General features: G+C 42.0%; 1 protein-coding gene across 7 annotated transcripts in view; it reads right to left on the reverse strand.

Annotated features, from left to right (window-relative positions):
* Positions 1–19,671, reverse strand: part of KYAT3 (kynurenine aminotransferase 3) — a 55,258-nt gene extending 35,587 nt beyond the window's left edge. The window contains exons 1-2 of one of the 7 annotated variants that reach the window (XM_046645416.1): positions 19,606–19,633; positions 13,701–13,800 (exon numbers count right to left, since the gene is read on the reverse strand). Coding sequence is in view for 3 of the 7 variants with exons in the window: in XM_046645410.1 (XP_046501366.1) it covers positions 13,701–13,800; positions 16,866–17,023 (258 nt within the window). In the remaining 4 variants the exon portion in view is untranslated. Of the gene's footprint in view, positions 1–13,700; positions 13,801–14,344; positions 14,405–16,052; positions 16,082–16,865; positions 17,451–17,617; positions 17,637–18,869; positions 19,540–19,605 lie in introns of those variants that run through there. The other 6 variants (XM_046645414.1, XM_046645415.1, XM_046645410.1 and 3 more) reach the window with 6 other exon arrangements.
* Positions 19,672–21,925: the final 2,254 nt, after the last annotated feature.

The following is a 21,925-nucleotide window of genomic DNA, read 5'->3' on the forward strand; positions in this document are numbered from 1 at the left end:
CAGCTTAAAATCATAAAAGTTTCTTTCTTTTTCATGCTACACATCCACTGAGGGTCAGCTGCTGCGGTGTTCCATGTCACTGTCACTCTGAGACACAGACTGATGAAACTGCCTTATCTGGAGCACTGCCAGTTTCATAGTAGAGGGAAAAAAATTCTTAAAAGTTTCTGCTTAGTTGTACACACCTCACTTCTACTCACATTGAGCAATTCCATGGCTAAGCCTGACATCGACATGGCAGAAATGAAGCCTAGAGGTATAATGAGATAGGTGGTTATTATGGGTTCAGTTCTGTTCCCCCAAAGTTCACATGGTGAACTGTTAACACCTAGTACCTCAGAATGTGACTTTATTTGGAAATAGGTTCACTGCAATGTTATAAGTTGAGGGTATTAGGGTGGGCCCTAATCCAAGACGACTGGTATACTTATAAAAAGGAGAAATTCGGAGACAGACTGCCATACAGGGAGAACGCCACTTGAAGATGAAGATGGAGGTGATGCTGCTACAAGTCAAGGAACGCCAAACATTGCGGCAAACCACCAGAAGTTAGGGGAGAGGTGACGAACAGATTCTTCCTCACTTCCCTCAGAAGGAACCAGCCCTGGCAACACCTTGATCTTGGACTTCTAGCATCCCAAACTGAGATAATACATTTTTGTTCTTTAAGCCACTTCGTTTGTGGTACTTTGTTAAGGCAGCCCGAGGAAATGAGTAAGTGGTGAAAATGTGTAAGACACCCTACAACGTCCAAAGATGTCAAGATTCTGCAGTAGGTGCAAATGCTCACTGTCTAAGAATTGCTTTTCAGAGTGGATCCAGTATTAGGAAATAAACCTGGAATCCCATGGGGAATTAAGTACGAGCCCAGGAGTCTAATTCTATAGGGTCCATACAATTTCTGGACCAGCTAACTCCATGAAGTGGCTTCTGCTCCCAGGTAGGCTAACGCCTGGCATTCATATACTGTCCTGCTATGTTACAAACACAAAACTGCTAGTGAAATAATCAGCACATCTGTTTTTTTTTTGAGGCTGAAAAATGCAGTTCTACAGAATCAACAGTAGATGCCACTCCTGGTGGAGATGAGAAAAAGCTTATTGTTATTAAGTCTTTTAAAATGTTTACTGCAATAGTGCTGGAACAACGACAGTTTGGAAAGATGAAAAAAAGAAATACTCCCCAGTATCCTAGAACCCCAGCATACTAAGTTCCAATGGCATATATTTTGAGGACTCTGCCTGTGAGACCTGACACATTCAGGTGGGATACGACAGTGCAGAACGTTTTCCCAAATGGCGGGTTGAAGCGGGGGAAATCGAGGCTGATAAATCAAGACAGGCTATAAGTCAGGTCTAAAAAAGATAAAAGACTGCAAGACGAGGCCAGAAACAGAAATAGCACAGCTAGTGGTTGGATATGTGAAGAATCGGGCGTGAGAAGCCAAAAGCCTCAGCTACTTCAAGACTAGGCTGGGGCAGAAAGTGAGCACCTGCATAATGGGCACTCCTTTAATATGGTGCCCGGCTGCTGGGGTAGCCAAGACATCCATTACCTTCTAGAGCTATGAGTTAGATATGTATAGTTGTAATCATTTGTAATGTTTTTATATATTTTGCCTTTTCTCTCCAGAGGATCAAACATTTTATGAGTTTTCTTAGTCATCATAAAATTTTCACTTTTAATTAGTAGGTAGTACTTCAGGTTGTTCATGATCACTTTACTCATTCATTCCCTGATTGTTTGGGTATTCCTTAGCATTACACCACTTCCTAGATGTCTTTTTTGTTTAAATATAGATTTTAAAAAGAAACTTTGTGCATTTTCCCTTTGGAAAGGTAATTTATTGACCCATTACCAGTTTGAGAGTTTCCTAGAAATTTGATTGTTCCCAACATGACTAAAAAGAAACTGTTATACTCTTTCCCAGCTTTGAGGGTAAGAAACATTCCAGTGCATAGATCCTTTGAAGCTCCAAAGCTGTGTTAACCAGATCTCTTAGTCATACAGACAGAGACTCAATCTGAGAGTTTAGGTGAAAAGAACTTATTAGAAAGCTCATGTCAGCATGACAAGGAGAGAAGTACAGTCAGGCTCAAGAGTATGTGAAACCAGAGACCTGAATCTCACTAGGACTCTGCTTCATCTATGTCTCTACCCAATCTTAGCCTTTCTCCACATGAGGCAAGACACAGTCATTCTTCACACTTTCACCACCATAGAGGAACTAAGAGTTGCTTTCTCTGGGTCCAGCTTCAAAACTTCTACAGAAGAGCTCTGAATGGCCCAGCCTTGGCTAACAAACTGGCATTTCCTCCCAAATTTAAAAAGTGCTATATTAAAATGGTTATTAAGAGTATGATGAAAAAATATTACAGAAAACAGCGTAGAGTAAGACTGTCAGAAGTGTAGAGATGATTGACCAAATGATGATGTCTTTTTTTTTGATGATGTCTTTAATGTGCTCACCACCCAGTCAAAAAATGGTCCAGACCTGACTCCCCAAGCCCCGGCCCTTCCAGGTGTGCTCCCTGAGCTGGAACCTGTCAATGCCCCTGGAGAGTATCTCGATAAATATACCAGCACCTATTGAAACACATGGTTGGAATGAGGAAAAGAGTATCTTTCAGAAAAACAGGAGGAAATGCTGTCCTTAGAAGGAGGGAACATCTCAGGCCACAGCAGTCTGTGAAAGTCTCTCTAAATGGGAAGTCTAATAGGGAGAGTGGTGTGGACACTCTGCCTCTACAGAGAGCTGAAGGTATGGAGCCCAGGCTCCTATTGCTTGAACAGAGTTGGGCGAAAAGCTGACTGGAGAACTAAATTCTAAGGTAAGGGTGAAATTAAGTTTCCTCTTACATGCCAACTCATTGATTACTAGTGACTGCAATCTCATGTCTCACTTATAGCCTAACCACACTGGCTTTCATTCATTCATGCAACACTTATTTACTGAATACTTACAATGTGCAAGGCACTTTTCTGCTTGGGATATATCAGTGAGCGAAACAGACCAAGATTCCCCATTCTCATCGAGCCTTTTTTCTTTCTATGCCTTAAATGCTACAGGTTTGTTCCCAAGTGTCGTAGATTATATTACTCTATATAATTATTCACTCCTCCTTTCCAGTAGGTGAGATTGGCCACGTGATTTGCTCTGGTCAATGACATGTGAATGAATGTGACATACACTATGTCAAGGAGAAGCTTTAAACGCCGTTGCGTGGTTTTGCCTGGTCTCTCATTCTTCTCTCTTCTACTAGGAGAAGACCATGTCTCATGTCGGGGCTACTCCTTTAGCCTGGATCCTGGGATAAGAAGACACATAGAGCAGAGCTGCAACCTGAAGCACAGCCACAACTGACTCGTAGCCTACAGGTAACATGAGTGAGAATGAAATGTTTACTGATATGAGCTAACTGACATAACAGCCTTTGCAATCACTGTGTCCTCTGCCTGGAATGCCCTTCTTTTAGATCTACACATCATGGCTGGCTCCTTACGTTGTTCTATTCAATACGCTCTCTACTGAAACAGAACTTTCTCAGAGAGGGCTGCCTTAGCATTAGCCATCCCTTCTCTCCTACTAACACCACTGAGAATTTTAGCATGTTTGTCTATTGATGTTTCTTACGACATTCACTACTATTTGAAATTGTTGATCTTGTTAATTATCTGACTCTCTCACTAAAATGAAAACCTCAGAAAACAAGGACTTGTCTTCTTCAGAGCCGTATCTCCAGTCCCTACAATGGGGTATGGGAGGTAATGTGTTCAAAAGTGTTTTCTGAACACGTGGATGAAATCCTACCTCTTAGTTATCCTCATCTTGAATTACTTCAATGGTATACTGACTCTAATCCATCATTTGCAGTGCTCCAGAGTTATGTATGTAAAACACAGATTAGGGGTTGCTACTATCTTGCTCTCAAATCTCCAGTGACTCCTCAAATCTATGGATTGGAATTCAAATTCCAGCCTGCCATTCAAGTCCCTGAATCTATGTCCAGCCTTCTCCCCGACCAGGCACCCTGTTACATAAAGTGATTCGATAGCAGAGGACCACCTGCCATTCTCTGATAGGGTGTGTCTAGTTCCCATAATTTTCGTTGAGTTCTTTCCTGTTTGATATGATCTTCTCCATCATCCCCAATGTAGTAGGCTCAGAAATGATCTCCCCAAAGATATCTGCATCCTAATCCCTGGAACCTGTGAAAGTGACCTTATATGGCAACACATACCCTCATATCCTAATAGATGTGATTAAATGAAGGATTTTTTTTTTTTAAAGATTGGCACCTGAGTCAACATCTGTTGCCAATCTTTTTTCTTCTTTTTTTAATTTCCCTTCTTCTTCTCCCCAAATCCCCCCAGTACATAGTTGTATATTCTAGCTGTGAGTGCCTCTGGTTGTGCTATGTGGGACGCTGCCTCAGCATGGCCTGATGAGCAGTGCCATGTCCGCGCCCAGGATTCGAACCAGCAAAACCCTGGGCCACCGAAGCGGAGCACATGAACTTAACCACTCGGCCATGGGGCTGGCCCCTAAATCAAGGATCTTCAGATGGGGAGATTACTTTGAATTATCCAGGTGGGCCCTAAATGTAATAACAGGTATCCTTATAAGAGGGAGGCAGAGGGAGTCTAAACACACACAGAGAAGGCCCCTCGAAGATGGAGCAGAGAGAGATATGAAGATGCTGGCCATAAATAAAGATTAGAGTGATGTGACCATAAGCCAAGGAATGCCTGCAGCCACCAGAAGCTGGAGCTGGAGGAGGAAAGGAATGGATTCGCCCCTAGAGCCTCTGGAGGGAGTGTGGCCCTCCTGACGCCTTGATTTTGGATTCTGGTCTCCAGAACTGTGACAGAAGACATTTCTGTTGTTTTAAGCTGTCAAGTTTGGGGTAATTTTTTATAGCAGCCACAGCAAACTAATGCATCCACCTATTTAAGCACAGTCTACCCAACAAGATATACATTAGATCGAATGTCTAAGGAATGTTCTCAGATCCCCAGTTACCATTAATCTTTTCTTCCCCTGTTCTCCCCTAGATCTCTTTCCTTCTACCTTCCCAGTTTCGATGGTACGTGTGCACATGTCTGTGTTTAGGTTTTCTTTTAGAACCTGAACTTTGTCTCATTTCTCATATCTTTCAGGTAGCCTAGAAAAAAAGTATACATATATTTGCACATATATCTAAATCTTTATATTAATATATTAGATTCTCAGTAAAATATACTTATTGAATTAACAATAATCTTGCTTAGGGACCTACAGTACAGTGATGAAAAGCATTAACAGTCTGAGTAAAGAAAATTACTAAACCCTTCTAAACCTACATTTCCTTATCGGTAAATTGGAGATAAAAATGGTACTTACAATATAGGACAGTTACAAGGATGAGATATCATAAAAATGCTTAGTGCAGTAGCACATGGTGAACACTCAAATATTGCTTGACTTAAAAAAATATATTACGCTATTCTAAGAAATCAGCTTAAGTCACCCCAAAATATGCCACTTTCATATAAGGACATTTTGAGCTAAAGGTAATAAGCAGCAGACACAAGAAAAACTCTGCCTCCTCCTCTCTACTAGGGTAGGCAGGACATTTTTAATCACCAAAGACATTTCTAGACTCTTATCAGCTGAGACAGCACCAGAGGAATCTATACAATCAAGCTTATTAAAACAACCCTACCTTTCACTCCTAAACTCCTTTTCCTTTGTCTTGTCACTTCTCTACAAATTTACTGCTCTTTGTTAAGTTGCTATAGAAGCCCAAGTTCTTACCACCCCTTTGAGTCACTCATAACTGAGTTCTCCTGTGTTTATTATGTGCAATGCACATGTTAATGAAATCTGTTTTTACTCTTGTTTTAATCTGTCTTTTTGTCAGTCTAATTCTCAAGGCCTCAGCTAGAAAACCTAGGAGGGTAGAGGAAAAAGTTGTCTACTTTCATCCTCCACAATACCATTCAGTGGGCTGAAATATCTCTTAAATAGTTGTCAGATGAGTCACAAAATGAGAGAAAGTATTTACAACACCTATATCTTACAAAAGACTTTTATTTATTTATTTCTGAGGAAGATTCACCCTGTGCTAACATCTGTTGACAATCTTCCTCTATTTTGTGTGTGGGTCACTGCCACAGCATAGCCACTGCTGAGTGGTGTAGGTCTGTGCCTGGGAACTGAACCTGGGTTGCCAAAATAGAGTGTGCCAAACTTACCACTAGGCCATGGGGCCAGCCCCAAGACTTTTATTTAGAAGGTACTCTTACTGTACATGTACAATCTGGCAATCAACTCCTTGGTATTTTACCCAAAAGAGTTGAAAAATTATGTCCATATAAAATCCTACACATGGATGTTTATAGCAGCTTTATTCATAATTGCCAAAACTTGGAAGCAACCAAGAGGTCCTTCCGTAGGTGAATGGATAAATAAGCTGTCGTACATCCAGACAACGGAATATTATTCAGTGCTAAAAAGAAATGAGCTATCAAGCTTTGAAAAGACATGGAGGAACCTTAAATGCATATTCCAAAGTAAAAGAAGCCAATCTGAAAAGGCTACATACTTTATGACTCCAACTATATACATTCTAGAAAGGGCAAAATCATGGAGACAGTGAAAAGATCAGTGGTTTCCAGGAGTTAGGGGGAGGAGGGATGAATAGGTAGACAGAGGACTTTTAGGGCAGTGAAACTATTCTGTATGATACTATAAAGGCAGATTCATGTCATTATACGTTTCTCAAAACCCACAGAATGTACACCACCAACCGTGAACCCTAACATAAACTATAGACTTGGGGTGACAATGATGTGTCAGTGTAGGTTCACTGTTTGTAGCAAATGTACCAGTCTGGTGGGGGATGTGGATAACGGGGGAGGCTATGCATATGTAGGGGCAGTGAGTAAATGGGAACTGCTCAATTTTGCTCTGAACCTATAATGCTCCAAGAAAATAAACTCTATGAAAAAATTAAAGATTCTTTAAAAACTGAAAAAAAAGAGCTGCCAGGGTACTCGAAAATCATGTCTTTTTTCTCCCTTTGGACAAAATGCTCCTCAAGCAAGCAGATATTAACAGAACTATCTCATAGATTTTAGATGTTTTCCAAGGTGTGACTATATATCCAAAAAGCCAGACAAATTACATTCTTTCGCCACTAGATGGCATAGGAAAACAACAGAATGTACCTGTAATGGTAGAAGAACTGAAAGTAAAACTCAGAAGTGGACATGCAAAGTAGGGACAGAAAAATCCAATCATAATGAACTCAGAGGAGCACATATTTACCTGGAACTTTCCTCTCTTTTTTTTTAAATTTATTTCTTTTTTTTTTTTGGAGGAAGATTAGCCCTGAGCTAACATCTGCCACCAATCCTCCTCTTTTTTTGCTGAGGAAGACTGGCCCCAAGAGAACATCCATGCCCATCTTCCTCTACTTTATATGTGGGATGCCTGCCACAGCATGGCTTGACAAGCAGTGTGTACGTCCACACCTGGGATCCGAACCGGCAAACCCCCGGCTGCCGAAGCGGAATGTGCGAACTTAACTGCTGCGCCACCAGGCGGGTCCCCTACCTGGAACTTTTAAGCGACACATGTTTAGTTGCTTTACTTTATAATTACTGTGCCTGATATGTTGTAGTTATTTGATACTTGTTGACTAAACAAATGAGTGAAGGGGCAGGAATTTTGATCCCCTCTGAGAGATAATATATTGTAGGAAAATATGTGTACTTCAATGGAAAACTAAGCAGTGGCTATAGCACACCCTTACAGGGCTGATTCTGGCAGGGCTAGCGCTGGTCTTTGACTCATTTGCACCTTTGTAAACCAAGGTAACTGACAGGCATGCAAACTTTGCTCCTAGAGTTTTGATGGACTTCCCTCCACCCTGTGCAAAAACCAGTTTTGACTTTATTTGCATTCAATTTCTCCACTGCATATAAATTTGTGCTTTTCAACTTTTCCTTTGAACTGGTTATAACTTCTGCTTTGTTCTCTCCTATCAATAAAACAAAAAGGTGACCTTGCCATAATCAATCCACTTTTTGCTCGTCTACCTTCTTTGTTCCCACTTCCTTCTGCCTATAAAAGTCTTTCATTTTGCACAGTTCCTCAGAGCTCCTTTCTACCTGCTAGATGGGACGCTGCCCGACTCCAGAATCACTGAATAAAGCCAACAAGATCTTTAAAATTTACTCAGATGAATTTTGTTTTTTAACATTGGAAACATGGGTTTCTCTAACCTTGAGATCTGACAGAACAGGTAAATATGCAGCCGGAATACCTGGAAAGAGAGTCAGGTCAAGAAAAAAACAGTCTGATTTATTCTCTTTGAAAACTGAGTTCAAGCAAAGATCTGATGTGAGTAAGCTGGTAGGCAGTGAGTTTACTGCCCCCACTCAAATTCACAGAAGTGAGCCCTTCTGGGTTTCTAGACTGTGTAATCCGATTCACCTTCCCCCACCCCCAAACCAATCAGAATAGCTCATAGAAATTAGGGTTGGAGACTGACAGGCAGGTACTTTCTGCCAGGCAATTAAACCAAGAAGAGGTGTAAAGCAAGATTTGGGGCGAGCCTGTACACAGTCCCTCACAGACCTGCCAAGCTCTGTGCTCTGTAATAGATGCCTACATTCTAATTAAAATTAAAATATTCAAGCTTGTTTAATGCAAAGAGCTTTCAAGCTAGGGAGATCTTAGTTCAAACTTAAATAACAAAACTCCTGTGTGATAGTAGGCAGGTTACTGAAATGTTTCCTCATTTATTAAAAAGGAAAATGAATGCCTACTCCATGCAATTGTTATGATGATTAAATGAGTTAAATTCATAGTGGAAAAGATTCTCTTAGATACAAGAAGGTTGAAGACAATCGTGCACTGCATAATTATGTTTTGGACAACAACAGACCCCATATATGACAGGGGTCCCGTAAGATTAGTATCATATAACCTAGGAGTGTACTATGCTGTACCATCTAGGTTTGTGTAAGTACACTCTGATATTTGCACAAAGACAAAATCGCCTAACAGTTCTCAGAAGGTATCCCTGCTATTAAGGATGAATGACTGTAACTTTACACTGACGAGAGATTTTCACGTATGGAGGTATATGGGGTAACTATTCCCATTCAAAACTGATTCAATTAAAAAAGCCTGGCTTATGGCCTATCAAACATACATTGTACATCAGCTTAACCATTAAAGCAAAGAATGCATACTTCCCTTCCTCCCCTCTATTGGTAACGCCTGGATTAGTCCCTTTGTTGACATCATGGTCATGTTGACCTGCTAATTTGCAACTGAATATCTCTTTGAAAATTTGATGAAAACTTATCCTGGGTGTGTTTAATGTATGTTCTTCCTTCTACAAAGATATAAGACTGTACTGAAAACCAACCTCCTCCAGAATGCCTTCCAGGCCTTCCCAGGTTATAATTCTCACTCTGGTTCATAATAAACTCACCCCAATTTTGATTTATAGGTTGGTTATGGATTCTTTGTGTTGACAACACCAAAGCAGGTAAGAGGATGTGGGTATGGACTAAATCTACAACAGATAACGTTTTTCACATCAAAAAAGAGGGCTGTGATTTCTTTAGGGAAGGACAGATTGAAGGAGAAGGGAAAGTTTTTGTCCTAATTGCTATATAATAAATGTTTTTGTGCTTTTCTGGTGGGCATGTAAATTCAAGAAGACCTTTTTTAAAAAAAAAATAATAATAGGCAATTTTTTAGAGCAGTTTTAGGTTCACGGCAAAATTGAGCATAAAGTTCAGAGAATTATTCCCATAATACCCCCCTGCCACCCCCACAGACTCCCCAGCCAACATCCCCTCAGAGTAATCCATTTGTTAAAATAGATGAAGCAACACTGTCACATCATTATCACCCAGCACCCACAGTTTATATTTAGGTTTTGATGAGGATCAAGGCTGCCCCAGGAAGAAAAGCTCAAGGCATCCTGCCCTACATACCAATCTATATCATCCTCCAGGCAGCATAGGATGTCCTGACCTGATCCGATCTGATTCTTATCCAAAGTTATAGGCCCACCCAATAACCAGACCCCACATGCGCGATTACCATTTTAATGACTTTTTTTTAAAACATAATCTTTCCTTTATCTTGTAAAGAGATAACTCACATACCTATGCCTTATAAATTTAGCCCTACCTCAACCCATTGCAGCTCTTCACTGCCCATGGGTCCTGTCCCATGCTACTTCATGCTATTCTCTGAAAAAAAGAGCACTGGGGCTGGCCCCGTGGCTGAGTGGTTAAGTTCGTGCGCTCAGCTGCAGGTGGCCCAGTGTTTCGTTGGTTCGAATCTTGGGCGCGGACGTGGCACTGCTCATCAAACCACGCTGAGGCAGCGTCCCACATGCCACAACTAGAAGGACCCACAACGAAGAATATACAACTATGTAGCAGGGGGCTTTGGGGAGAAAAAGGAAAAAAATAAAATCTTTAAAAAAAAAAAAGAAAAAGAAAAAAGAGCTGTAGGGGAGGAGGACATTTCCTCTCCCCAAATGGGGGTTCTTCTAGCTGGAGAACGAATTAAATTCACATGAGACAGAATAGCAAGAGAAAATTACCAAAACTTTATGAGGAACCATGGCCCGGGGCCTTTCTTCCCGAAGGAAGAAAGGGCACCGAAGAAGTGGGGTGCACAGAGTGGTTATATAGCCCCCAAACGGGGTGTTTCACATGTGATTGAAATGTCCCTCCCACAATAGTCACAAGATTGCCCTGTTGGCACAGTGCTTGATGGACACAGCAGGTAATGGTCTGCTATCTCGGTGGGCGTAGCAGGAGGCAAGTGGATTGTCTGGAGCTGGGTGGTCACAGGTGAGCTCGGCAATCAGTTCCTAGCCTAAGGAAAGATGCTTAATCCTTAAGGAATGCCAAAGTTGGGAGGGGGAGGGAAGTCAGTTACAGGAGGTTACCAGACTAGCACAATAAAATGCAGATTTTAAGTCCTTGCCTTTGGTATTGATTAAGAGTTTTTAGAGAGAAGGTCATCTCCTTTCTTCTTCCTGGTACAGAGAGGGAGGCACCTTTTACAGATAGAGATTTACCTTACAAATGTAAACGTGTCCTAACAAGGGGCAAGTTCCATTCCTCAGAGCCTCCTTGCCTGTCCCAGTTTATCAAAAGCAATGAGCCTCAAATAATCCTGATGCCAAAGAGACATATCTTGGGGTGGCCAATTTCAGGTCCCCACAGAGCACTACTATCAGACCTTGAGAGTCCAAGAATCTTTCTTTGGATTCCTCGGCTTGCCAAGCCCGCATCACTTTTACTCTTGGTGTTCTATGTAAATGTGTTACATGTACCAACCATTATAGTATCACACAGAATAGTTTCCCTGAGAATTCCTATTTAGGAAGGCTATTTTAAGGATAAGCAGACAGGAAGCTATTAATGGAAGAAGAGGAGAAAACCAAAGGGCTACGAATTACAATCTGAATGACTAAACCTTAAATGAAGACTAGACCAAAAAAGGGTGACACTATCAGATAGTGGGAGTTGGCGCTCCATGAGATCTCTCGAAAACAATGACTCCTTCCTTCTTTCCATGCTTCTTCTTCCCTTCCTTCCTTCTATCTTTCTCTTCCTGTCTCTCTCTCATCTATCTATTAATTTGTTCTCTGGTTTTGTGGCACCAGAGGATTATATAAATTTTATCTTCCAGTTTCTATACCTTTAAGATCTAAGTGCTAAAATAGGGGATAGATAGTGATTTTCATCCTGGGTGCCTCTTATTCTTTTCTTGCTCTATAGCAGTAATTGTTTTCTTAACATTTAAAATATTATTTATTTAAAATTACAGAAGCAATAAAAATGAAACTTTTTTGGTAAGAAAAGCAAATGATCCAGATAAAGTGCAGCCATCCCCCATTATGCTCCCTTCCTCAGAGGTAACTTGTAGAGTAAGTTTTCAATATTAATGATGGTATGGATGAGAAGAATTTTCCAGTGAAAAAACAGGTTTACAGTAAATAGTCTAGCTGGTTCTAATAAGCCTTTCTTGATTTAAACTTATCACTACTACTCTTGATACACTGATCATCTGCTTTTATCATTTGCCCAACAGCAGGAAGAATACTTATTTACCTGCGTGACTATTTAACTGCAAAGACTCTGATAAATAGGAAAGTAGGGACTTTTCTGACGTGGTTGTCAAAGATGGACAGAGTTGAATTCTGTCCCAGACAATCTGCAGATTTGAATAATGAACTGTCAGTGGTTCTTACCCGGGATGTACATCCAGAATCACCTGCAATACACTCCAGATGAATCAGATTCTCTCATGATGGGTCTTGGGCATGTACATTCTAACAGAGCTCTGCAGCTAATGGTTCTGCACACAAGCAGCCTCAATTTTGTACTGTGGCTTCATGAGACCACCCTACGTGACTGCACCCACTGCCTGGCTTCAACCAACTTCTCTGCATGGAGGAGGACCTGGACCAAGGTAGTCAGGGTGGTATCAAGAGGAGACAGAATTCAAGGCGTTTACAAGGTAGAAGTTATAGTGTTTATGTGTACAGGAAGAAGTTGATGATGGTTTTTATAAAAATTTCAAACCTATATAAAAGTTGAGAGATTACAATTAGGTTGAACAATTTCAAACTGGCAACATTCACCCATTTTTGACCTACAAAAATAACAAGTTCATATGATTCAACATAATACAAAACACTCATATACATGTTACCTAGATTCAAATTATCAGGATTTGCCTCTTTTGCTTAATCTCTCTCCTTTTTCTTTTTGTTTTTTATTGATGACTAGTTCTAAAGCAAATCTGAGAGCTTAAGTCATTTTACAGCAATATACTTGGTATACATATCTAAAAAATATTGACATTTTCTTATACAACTTCAATGTCATTATCATATCATTAATAATAATTCCTTGGTATCATCTAATACTCAATCCACATTCATATTTCTCCAGTTGTCTTTAAAAATGTCTTTTTACACTTTGATTGGACCAAGTCCCTCAACAAGGTCCACACATCATGTTACTGGTTGTGGTTCTTAAGCCTCTTTTCGTCCCAGAGCAGTCCCTCTGAAACACTCCCTCCCACTTTTCCCCCATGCCACTTGTTGAAGAAAACGGGTCAGTTACCCACCCTGTGGTTATGAACCACATTCTAGATTTGTTTGCTTTTCCATGTCACATAACCTGGTCCTCAATCTGCCATATTTCCTATAAACTGGAAGTCACGGGGCCTGCACTTATAGTCACTATACTATCCTTTCTTGAGTATACAGAGCCAGCTCTTTAGACCTCTCAAACTAGACAGAGGTGAGTGTAGTATTCTGGTTATGCCACTTACAAGCTGTGTGACCTTGAGCAAGTTACTAAACCTATCTAAGCTTCCACTCTCTCATTTGTGAAACAGGAAGATAACAATTCCTAACTTGAAAAGTTTTGTAAAGATAAGATAAGACAATGAATACACAATGCCCAGCACTAGTCCTGATACAGACAGGCAAGCAGTTGCTCAGTGAATGTCAGTTCTAGCCAATGAAAGAGACGGCCTCAGTTTACATAACAGAAATATTCACTCCCATAAAATACTTATAAAGTATTTGAAAAATTCCATCTTTTTTTGACATAGCAGAATATGTACAATATGTAAGTGATTAAGCAATACCTACAGCAGAAGTAGAGAGTCCCAGGATTTTTGAAGAATAAATTGTCTTCAGGAATTTAGTTCTACTTTCAAGGGAGCCGAGTCTCCTCTGGGCCAAAACTATGCTACAGGATAAAGAAAAGTGTTTAAAAGGAGTAAATGTGTGATATTTACATCACTATCAGACACCTGCAGCTAACTGACAGACCACCAGCTTATATAAAATATAGATATAAGTTTTTGCTAGGTGTTTTCTGTGATATAATCTCATCACCAGAATCATTCAAATCATTCTAATAGACTCCTCATTACCTTATACAGATTTATGCATATGCCATTTTAAACTAGGGATCTGAAAGGACACTGTGAATTAAAAAAATTAGGCTCTATTTAGTCAACTGCATTAAACTACAGTAAGTAAAAGTTCCATTTCTCGCAGCTGTAAAATCCAGAATATTTCAATCTAAGAAGTACTCAGATTTCAGAATTGTCTGGATAACAGTCACTAGTAAAAGCACAATCTGTAGCAGTAAATTAAAGTTTTTAGAAACAGATTATTTAGAAAATGAGGGGCTGGTCCCATGGCAAGTGGTTAAGTTCACGTGCTCTGCTTCAGCAGCCCGGGGTTCACCAGTTTGGATCCTGGGCACAGACCTACACACTGCTCACCAAGCCATGCTGTGGCAGCGTCCCACGTAGAAGAACTAGAATGACCTACAACTAGGATATACAACTATGTGCTGGGGCTTTGAGGAGAAAAAAGAAAAAGAGGAAGATTGGCAACAGATGGTAACTCAGGACCAATCTTCATCACTGAAAAAAAAAAAGAAAGAAAAAATTATTTTAGAAGGATTATGGTTAAGTCCTTGATAAATATAAAAAACATATGAAAGAATCTTAGGTTATTTTCTGAAATAATACTTCCCTCAACATTTCCATAGATAGCTAGGAAGCCATTTCAATAGATTCCAGTTACATAATAGGCGTGCATTCTGAATTACTTTTCTACCTGTAGGGATATCATCAATCGTGGGTAAATGGAGGAAGATCAAAGCAATAGGAAATTCTATTATTTATTTATTTATTTTTTTTTTTTTATTAATGTTATGATGGATTACAAGCTTGTGAAATTTCAGTTGTACATTTTTGTTAGTCATGTTGTGGGTACACCTCTTCCCCCTCCGTACCCTCCCCCCACCCCCCCTTTTCCCTGGTAACCCCCGATCGGATCTCCTTCTCAATATACTAAGGAAATTCTATTATTATACTGCCACTTAGAAGTAGAAGAAAACTCAGCTTTCTAAAAATGTTCAGGTAAACGGAATCATCTCATAGGGTTTTACTCTGAGTGTTCTGTCAGTGAATGGCATTTCCTCTATCTCTAATAGTTAAACTTTAGAAAAAGAGCTATACTCTATGGATTCAAAGGGACCACTGAAGCTAGCTATGAATCTCTTTAAGTTCCCAAAATGTTAAGGCTTCAGAAAGCGCTGGATGTGAAAAGCAATATATTGGATGCTTATTAAAAAGTGAAATATAAAATCCTCACCTTGTCAATAAAACCTCAGCTTAATTGACAGCCTCTTACCCATTCTACATCACATCAGCCTTTTTGTGTGTGTGTGTGAGGAAGATTGGCATTGAGGTAACAATCTGTTGCCAATCTTGCTCTTTTGCTCAAGGAAGATTGCTGCTGAGCTAACATCTGTTGCCAGTCTTCCTCTATATGTATGTGGGTCGCCGCCATAGCATGGCCACTGACGAGTGGTGTATGTCTGTGCCTGGGAACCGAAGGGGGCTGCCGAAGTTGAGTGTGTCGAACTTAACCACTAGGCCACGGGGCCAGACCCTAAAAACAGGTTTCTATCCTCAGACAAGTCACTGACTTGTTGAACCTCAGTTTCCCCATGTTCCAAAACAAATGAATCATTAGTTTGAAGGTAATCTCAGAAGGTACTGTAAGTCACTGGGTGGTCAGCATGACCTCAAACTGCAGCTCTTGGGAGATTTCACCCCACTGAGGGTGAGCTATGCCCTCTGGCCACCAGGCCATTCTCCTTAGGGAACTGACACTAAATCCACCTGCTTTCATCTGGAAATTCCAAAGCATAAATCCCACATTCTCTCCCCTACCTGTCTTCTACAGCACATTACCTCTGAATGCAATGTACTACCTGGCAACTGACCCAGCTCTTCACTTCTTTTCCACTTTCCAAACCTTCCACTTTGTCTTTTGAAACAGCTGCACCATAATCAGCAAATTCCATTATAACTTTATGTTCTCACAGGGTTCTTGCTTTACTCAAACCTTACTGTTCCCTGAAGATACCACATCCATCTTCTGCTGTGTTGGCTTTTTCTTATACGCCCCACCTACCTCTTGCTGTCCATTTCCCATTGCAAGATTATTAGTTCCCTCCTCTGCCTCACTGATGTTCTTTTGACCTGGTGATAACGCCTGGTCATTCATTAAGGACTGTGTCATTAGGCACACAGCTTTCTCCTCAACTCAAAGGACTGTGATCATCCCAGGTAATTTCAATGTCTTCAGAGATAACCCTTCCAACAACTGACACATCCCCATGTCCACTGAGCTTCTAATCCATTTCACCTTAGTCACTCTCTCCTACCATCACACCCTGCACTTTGCCATAACCTCAATCTGGTCTAATTCCAAAGTAATTAACTGAAGCAATCTGCTCTTTGACCATAAACTACTGTCCTTTCAATTTGTGTAATTATTCCAACTATTGCTGTTCTTCAATATCACCAAGATCTCTAAGAGGTTGCCTCTCCTTTTCCCAATCAGCCCTCATCTTTTATTTTCCAGTTTAGATGCCAGTTCTACCATCCCAATAAGGTTCTTGACAATGCTCTAACCACCCCTCCCACCCCAAGTCTGTCTTTTCATCTGTTTTAAAAATCCTCACCCTGGATGAACTCAGTTAAAGTCTGTTTCTCCTACGGTCCCAGAAGCTGTGGACTGCTGGAGAAAGTCACGCAGGCTACGACTGGTTTCACCACAAGTTCATGGGCATTAATCTCAAACTGACCCCCAACACTCTCCAGCATTTCTACTATATTTTATAGGTGAAGGATGGCAGAATATGCATCTCAAAATATGCCACTTTGGCCTAATGATTAATTTGAGCTAAAGCAGCAGAGGCAAAAGGGGCAATCCTTATCTCACCCTTTCTCCTGAAAACAGTAGATGAAATTCCCATGTGAAAGATGCCCTCCCTGTACCAGGAGAAAAGAGACATTCTTAGACACGGAGTTGAGGCTGAGAAGGCTGTATAAACAGACTTTGTTAGAATAATTCTTATCCTCTTTAGCCTCCTCATACATTTCAGGTACTTTTCCACAATTGTCTCTCTTGGTTCAAGCTGGTATAAAAGCATTTGGTTTTGCCACTTCTTTGGGTCTTCATTTTCTTATGAAATCTTCTGTGTCACATAGAACTTATAATCAATTTGTGTGCTTTTCTCCTGTCTTATGTCACTTTAATTCTCAGGCCCAGTCGAAAACCCTAAGAGGACAGGCAATATTCTCTCTTATAGTCCAGGATGATTATTTTAATTTTTTTCCCCGCACCACTCTAACCTAAAACCCTCTTTAGTCAAAGCAGATGATCTTGTTTCCTCTCACAGAGAAAACAGAAGGCATCAGATGGGAACTCTCTCAAGGTAAACACCAAACCTAAAAAATCCTTTTATCTTCCTTCCTATTATAAGAAAGGAAGTGACCCTGCTACAAAAGGATGGTCCGCCCTCCCACACTCACAGCTCATTCTCGCCCACCTCTGCAGAGACCCTGCTCCACTGACTGTTACCTTTTTCTCCTATAGAGTCAGTCAGCTTCCCTTGCTCAAGTCTCTGCCAGTTGAAAAAACAATAAAAACAAACAAAAAATACAGATAAAAAATAAAACTCTTGACTCTACCTTCTCCTCCCTGTTGCTCATCTCTTCAAATCAAAACTTTCCTTGTTACTTACTTTCTTTCGAAAGCAAAACTTTTAAAAAGATATCAATTTATGGACCACCCCAGTAGCCTAGTGGTTAAGTTTGGCGCACTCCGCTTAGGCGGGCTGGGTTTTGTTCCCGGGCACAGATCTACATGACTCATCTGTCAGTGGCCATGCTGTGGTGGCATCTGAAATTAAAAAAACAAAGCAGGAAGACTGGCAACAGATGTTAGCTCAGGGTGAATCTTCCTCAGCAAAAAATGAAAAGGAAAAAGGTATCATTTTATTAGCTGTCTCCTTGTCCTCAATCTATACTCAACCTAGTACAATCTGACTTTTATACTCATTACTCCACAGAGGCAGCTCTTTCTCAAGTCGATTTTGACCTCTGTATTGTTAAATCCAGGAGACATTTCACAATTCTCACTTTCCTGGAGCAATCTGCAGCTTTAGATACCGCTGGACAAGCTGTGTCTCATCCCAGAAACAGCCCGTAGAAACAGTATGTAGAAACATCCTACAATCCCACATTTTCCTCTTCCTTCTCCCCCAACCTACCATGAAACGAGGGTACTCCTCAGCACCCAGATCTGGGCTCTCTTTCCTTCTCCCTCATTACTGTCTCACTAGGTAATCTCATCATGGAAGGAATTGTGGGGGCATCAGTGAAAAAACAGCTTCAGAGAAATCTAAGCAGGCTGCTAGATACAGATTCAGAACCTCTGCAGCTATTTTTCTTCTGTACTTTAAATAAACAATTTTTTGAGCAGGACTTTCCTAACGCAATTAACGTCCCAAATGTATATTCACCAATAAGCTAAATAAAAAAAAAAAATCTGGATGCCACTGAAAAGTTGGAAGAAAATCAAAAGGTAAATGGTTTTTAATTCTAAATAATATTTTCACTATAGTTTTCTAGCTTCTCCATAAAAACAATGTTCTGCGAAGAAAATCAGGCAACTGTGAATCAGGGTGACCTAGTAAACCTGATTATGGCATATTATACATAAGATAAACTCCATATTCAGATATGCATGATCAGTAGAACAATAAACTGCCTATTTATAATCATTGGAGTAGACTGTTTAAAGGATACGCGGCATATTTGGAGCGACCAGATATTGAGAAGACTGATGAACTGTTGCAGGCAGATTCAGAGTAAAAGGTAAGCAAAGCAAAGCGAGATGTAAAAGTTTGAACACTGGACTTAAGCCACAGGATCAACTTACAACCACTGTGCATACGGGGAGGAGGTGGGAGGGGCTTTCTCCGGAGGGAGGCAGGGCGGCCGAGGGGCGGAGGCCTGCAGGGCTCAGGTCCTGCGCACCGTGAGCGAAGCCTTCTGACGGCTGGTCTGCAGCCTGGCGAGAGCGGAGCCGGCTGCCCCAAGTCTCCTCGCGCAGCCCCGGGGCCGCGAGCCGGAGAGACGACTGCACGAGCCTGCAGCTGCTCGGACTCCAGAGGCAGATGGGACTGCTCTTCTTTTTTCTCTAAAAACTGCGGATTCCACTAAGCTTCACTTACGTGGCAAGTTAACAGCCTCTGTTTCCTCTTTTATTAAAAATCCTGTTAAGGATGAACTGGGGACGGCGTTACCTTCCCACACTGTCTTCAAAATGCCAAAACTGCCGCGGGGCAGACGATGACCGGGGTCCGGGGTCCCACCCTAGAAGGCCAGTCACCTCGGTGGCACTCTCTCCAGAGTACACGCTGTCATTCCCGCGCGGACCCTCTGCAGCCGCCGCCGCCGTCCGCCAGGGCTCGGGGCAGGGACCCCGCCCCGGGCCTCGGCCGAGGCCTGAAGGAAACGCGGCCCCGGCTCTGCTCCCGCCCCGCCCGGCGCGCCGCTCCAGCAGGGGCCCCTGCCCTCCTCGCTGCCTCGGGGCCGCGCTCCCCGGACTCCGCCCGCTCGCCCGCCCGGAACCCTCACCCCGCAGCGGAGCGCCCAGCCGCGCGCCCACTCACCTCCCTTACGCCGCCAGTGGCCCTGTGCTCACGAGGCCGCGTGGGCCGAGGACTTGGCTCTCGGGATTCGGCCCAGGGGGCGGAGCCTGGGCGGGGATGGACCTGGCGTCTGGATTCAGAGCGCGGATTGGCTGCGGGGCCGGCCGGGATCGCGGACTGGATGGAACTGGGGGCGGGTTGCGGCAGGAGGCGGGGAAAGGTGCCAGGATGATGAAAGTAAGGGGACGGGATGAAGGTGGATGTTTAGATATGGCCTCGGGGCGCCATTGACTATGAGAATGTCCGCTATCCAGGACTGGACAGGGCTGGTGGAGGTGCTGGCCACTTAAACCGGTTAGGGCGGCGGAATGCAGGCGGGCCTGGGTCAGGGGGCGGGGCGGGGCGTGGCTTCGGCTATGGCCGGGGATTGAGTATGAAATTCAGGCTCAAGGCTCTAATTGAATGTGTGTGACTGATCGGGTTGATGTAGATTATAGGACAAGCATTGGTTTGGAAAAAGAGGCAAGCTTTGGGGCCACAGAGTTTAGGCAAAGGGGGGGGTTGTAGTTCGAATGTTGGAAGGTGCCGGACAGAGGGCAAGGCCACAGAGAGTGTGCAAAAGGGTTTGTAGTTGTATTTATCGCCTATGTTGGGGGTGAGAAAAAAAGCAGAGGAACTTTATATGCCTGAACCGTTAAATGAGTTTGATCAGAGAACTGAAAACGAAAGGGGATGTGAAGCTGACGGAGGGAAACAAGTGAGACATTAAAACTGAGGAATAAAAATCAGCTAAGAGAAAAAGGAACACCATGAATTATTCCTTTGGGGAGAGAGGGGTTACCGAAAGGATAGCTTGCGTTAAGAAGCGAGTTTCGTAAATGGATTTTCTTCCTCTCCTGTTTTAAGAAGATGAGAGGATAGATGGAGTGGGAATGGCAGTAGCATTGTTATTCTGGTTTAGAACAAAGAACAAAGATAACCTTTGGTTGAGGGAATATACTCTTCAACTAAGCACAAGGAGGTTCAGAAGAGGTTAAGTGAATGGAGAAATTATTGCGCACGATAGAGAATCTGCCCCTAGATTATGAGCTATTTCGAGTGGCGTTCATTTGTCAGTATTCTCCTGGCCAAAGCCCACCAGGAACACACCCGTAGTCAGAAAGTTGGGTTTATCACTCATTGCAAAGAGAGAGAACACACTTTGGGGAACCATGGGTCATTTTCAATAACAGCGTTAGAAATCTCTTCTTATACGATCTGGGCTTGTATTAGATGATTTGAGGGGAGGGTTCAAGGAAATGGAGATTCGTTCTGTTTTGGGTGCTGTCAGGAAGTGGAGGTAATTATAAGATTGGGTATCTTAATACATCTTATGTAGGAGAAGGGAAGGAAATTGCAAGGCTGTATCTGTGTTTGGTAAAAAAAAAACACCAGTTTTACTTGTTGGGAGAGGAGAAAGTTTGGTATTTTTGTAGTTTGCATAGTGATCTTGTTTTTATCTGTCTGGAGAAGATTATTAAGTGATCTCGCCTGTTGTCTCACTTCATGATCACACAGCCACTTTGATGGCGGTATTCTGTCGGATTGTTATGTTTTACTGGGGAACTCCATGTCTAGTTCTTAACCACACTGAAGCCTTAAGGGTAAGTGTCAGATCAGTTTCCAATGCCAGGTGCTGCTTTTATTTCTCTCACATTTAACAAATATGAATGCAGGACATAGGTGCTGAGGCTACTCAGGAAAATGAGTCAGAAAAAGTGTTAGTCTTAAACCTTACATAGGGAGAAACAGACAACAGGCGGATAAATATATACAATGGCTTCAGAGGGTCATAAGTGTTATGAAGAAGCAATGAGGGGTGGACACAGCAGATAGTTTAAATGGAATGGTCAGGAAAGGCTTTTTTTGAGGAGGTGACACTTGAACCTAGAAGTGAATGATGAAGAGGCTACCTTGCAAAAAGTGATTCTAGAAAGGAAGACAGCTGTTGAAACGGTCCCAACGTGGGAACAAACTTGGCAAGTTCAAGGAGTAAGAGAGAGGCCAGTGTGTCTAATAGTGATTCAGGGCAAAGTGCTTCCAGCTTAGGGTGGAGAGAAAGGCAGATGCCAGATCATGCAGAGCCTTGAAGACCTCAGAAAGGGGTATGATTTTATTCTGAAGCAGCCACTTAAAAATCTTAAGCAGAGGAATAGTGTAATCTTAATTACATTTTTTTTAAAGATCCTCTAGCTGCTTGGAGAAGGGACTTGTGGGTAGGCAAGTGTAGAAGCAGGAAGATCTGTTAGGAGGTTTTTAGAGTGAGAGATGATGTTCCCTGAGACTAGGGTGGTGGCAGAGG

Source organism: Equus quagga, chromosome 18 (assembly GCF_021613505.1).
Source record: "Equus quagga isolate Etosha38 chromosome 18, UCLA_HA_Equagga_1.0, whole genome shotgun sequence".
NCBI lineage: Eukaryota > Metazoa > Chordata > Mammalia > Perissodactyla > Equidae > Equus > Equus quagga.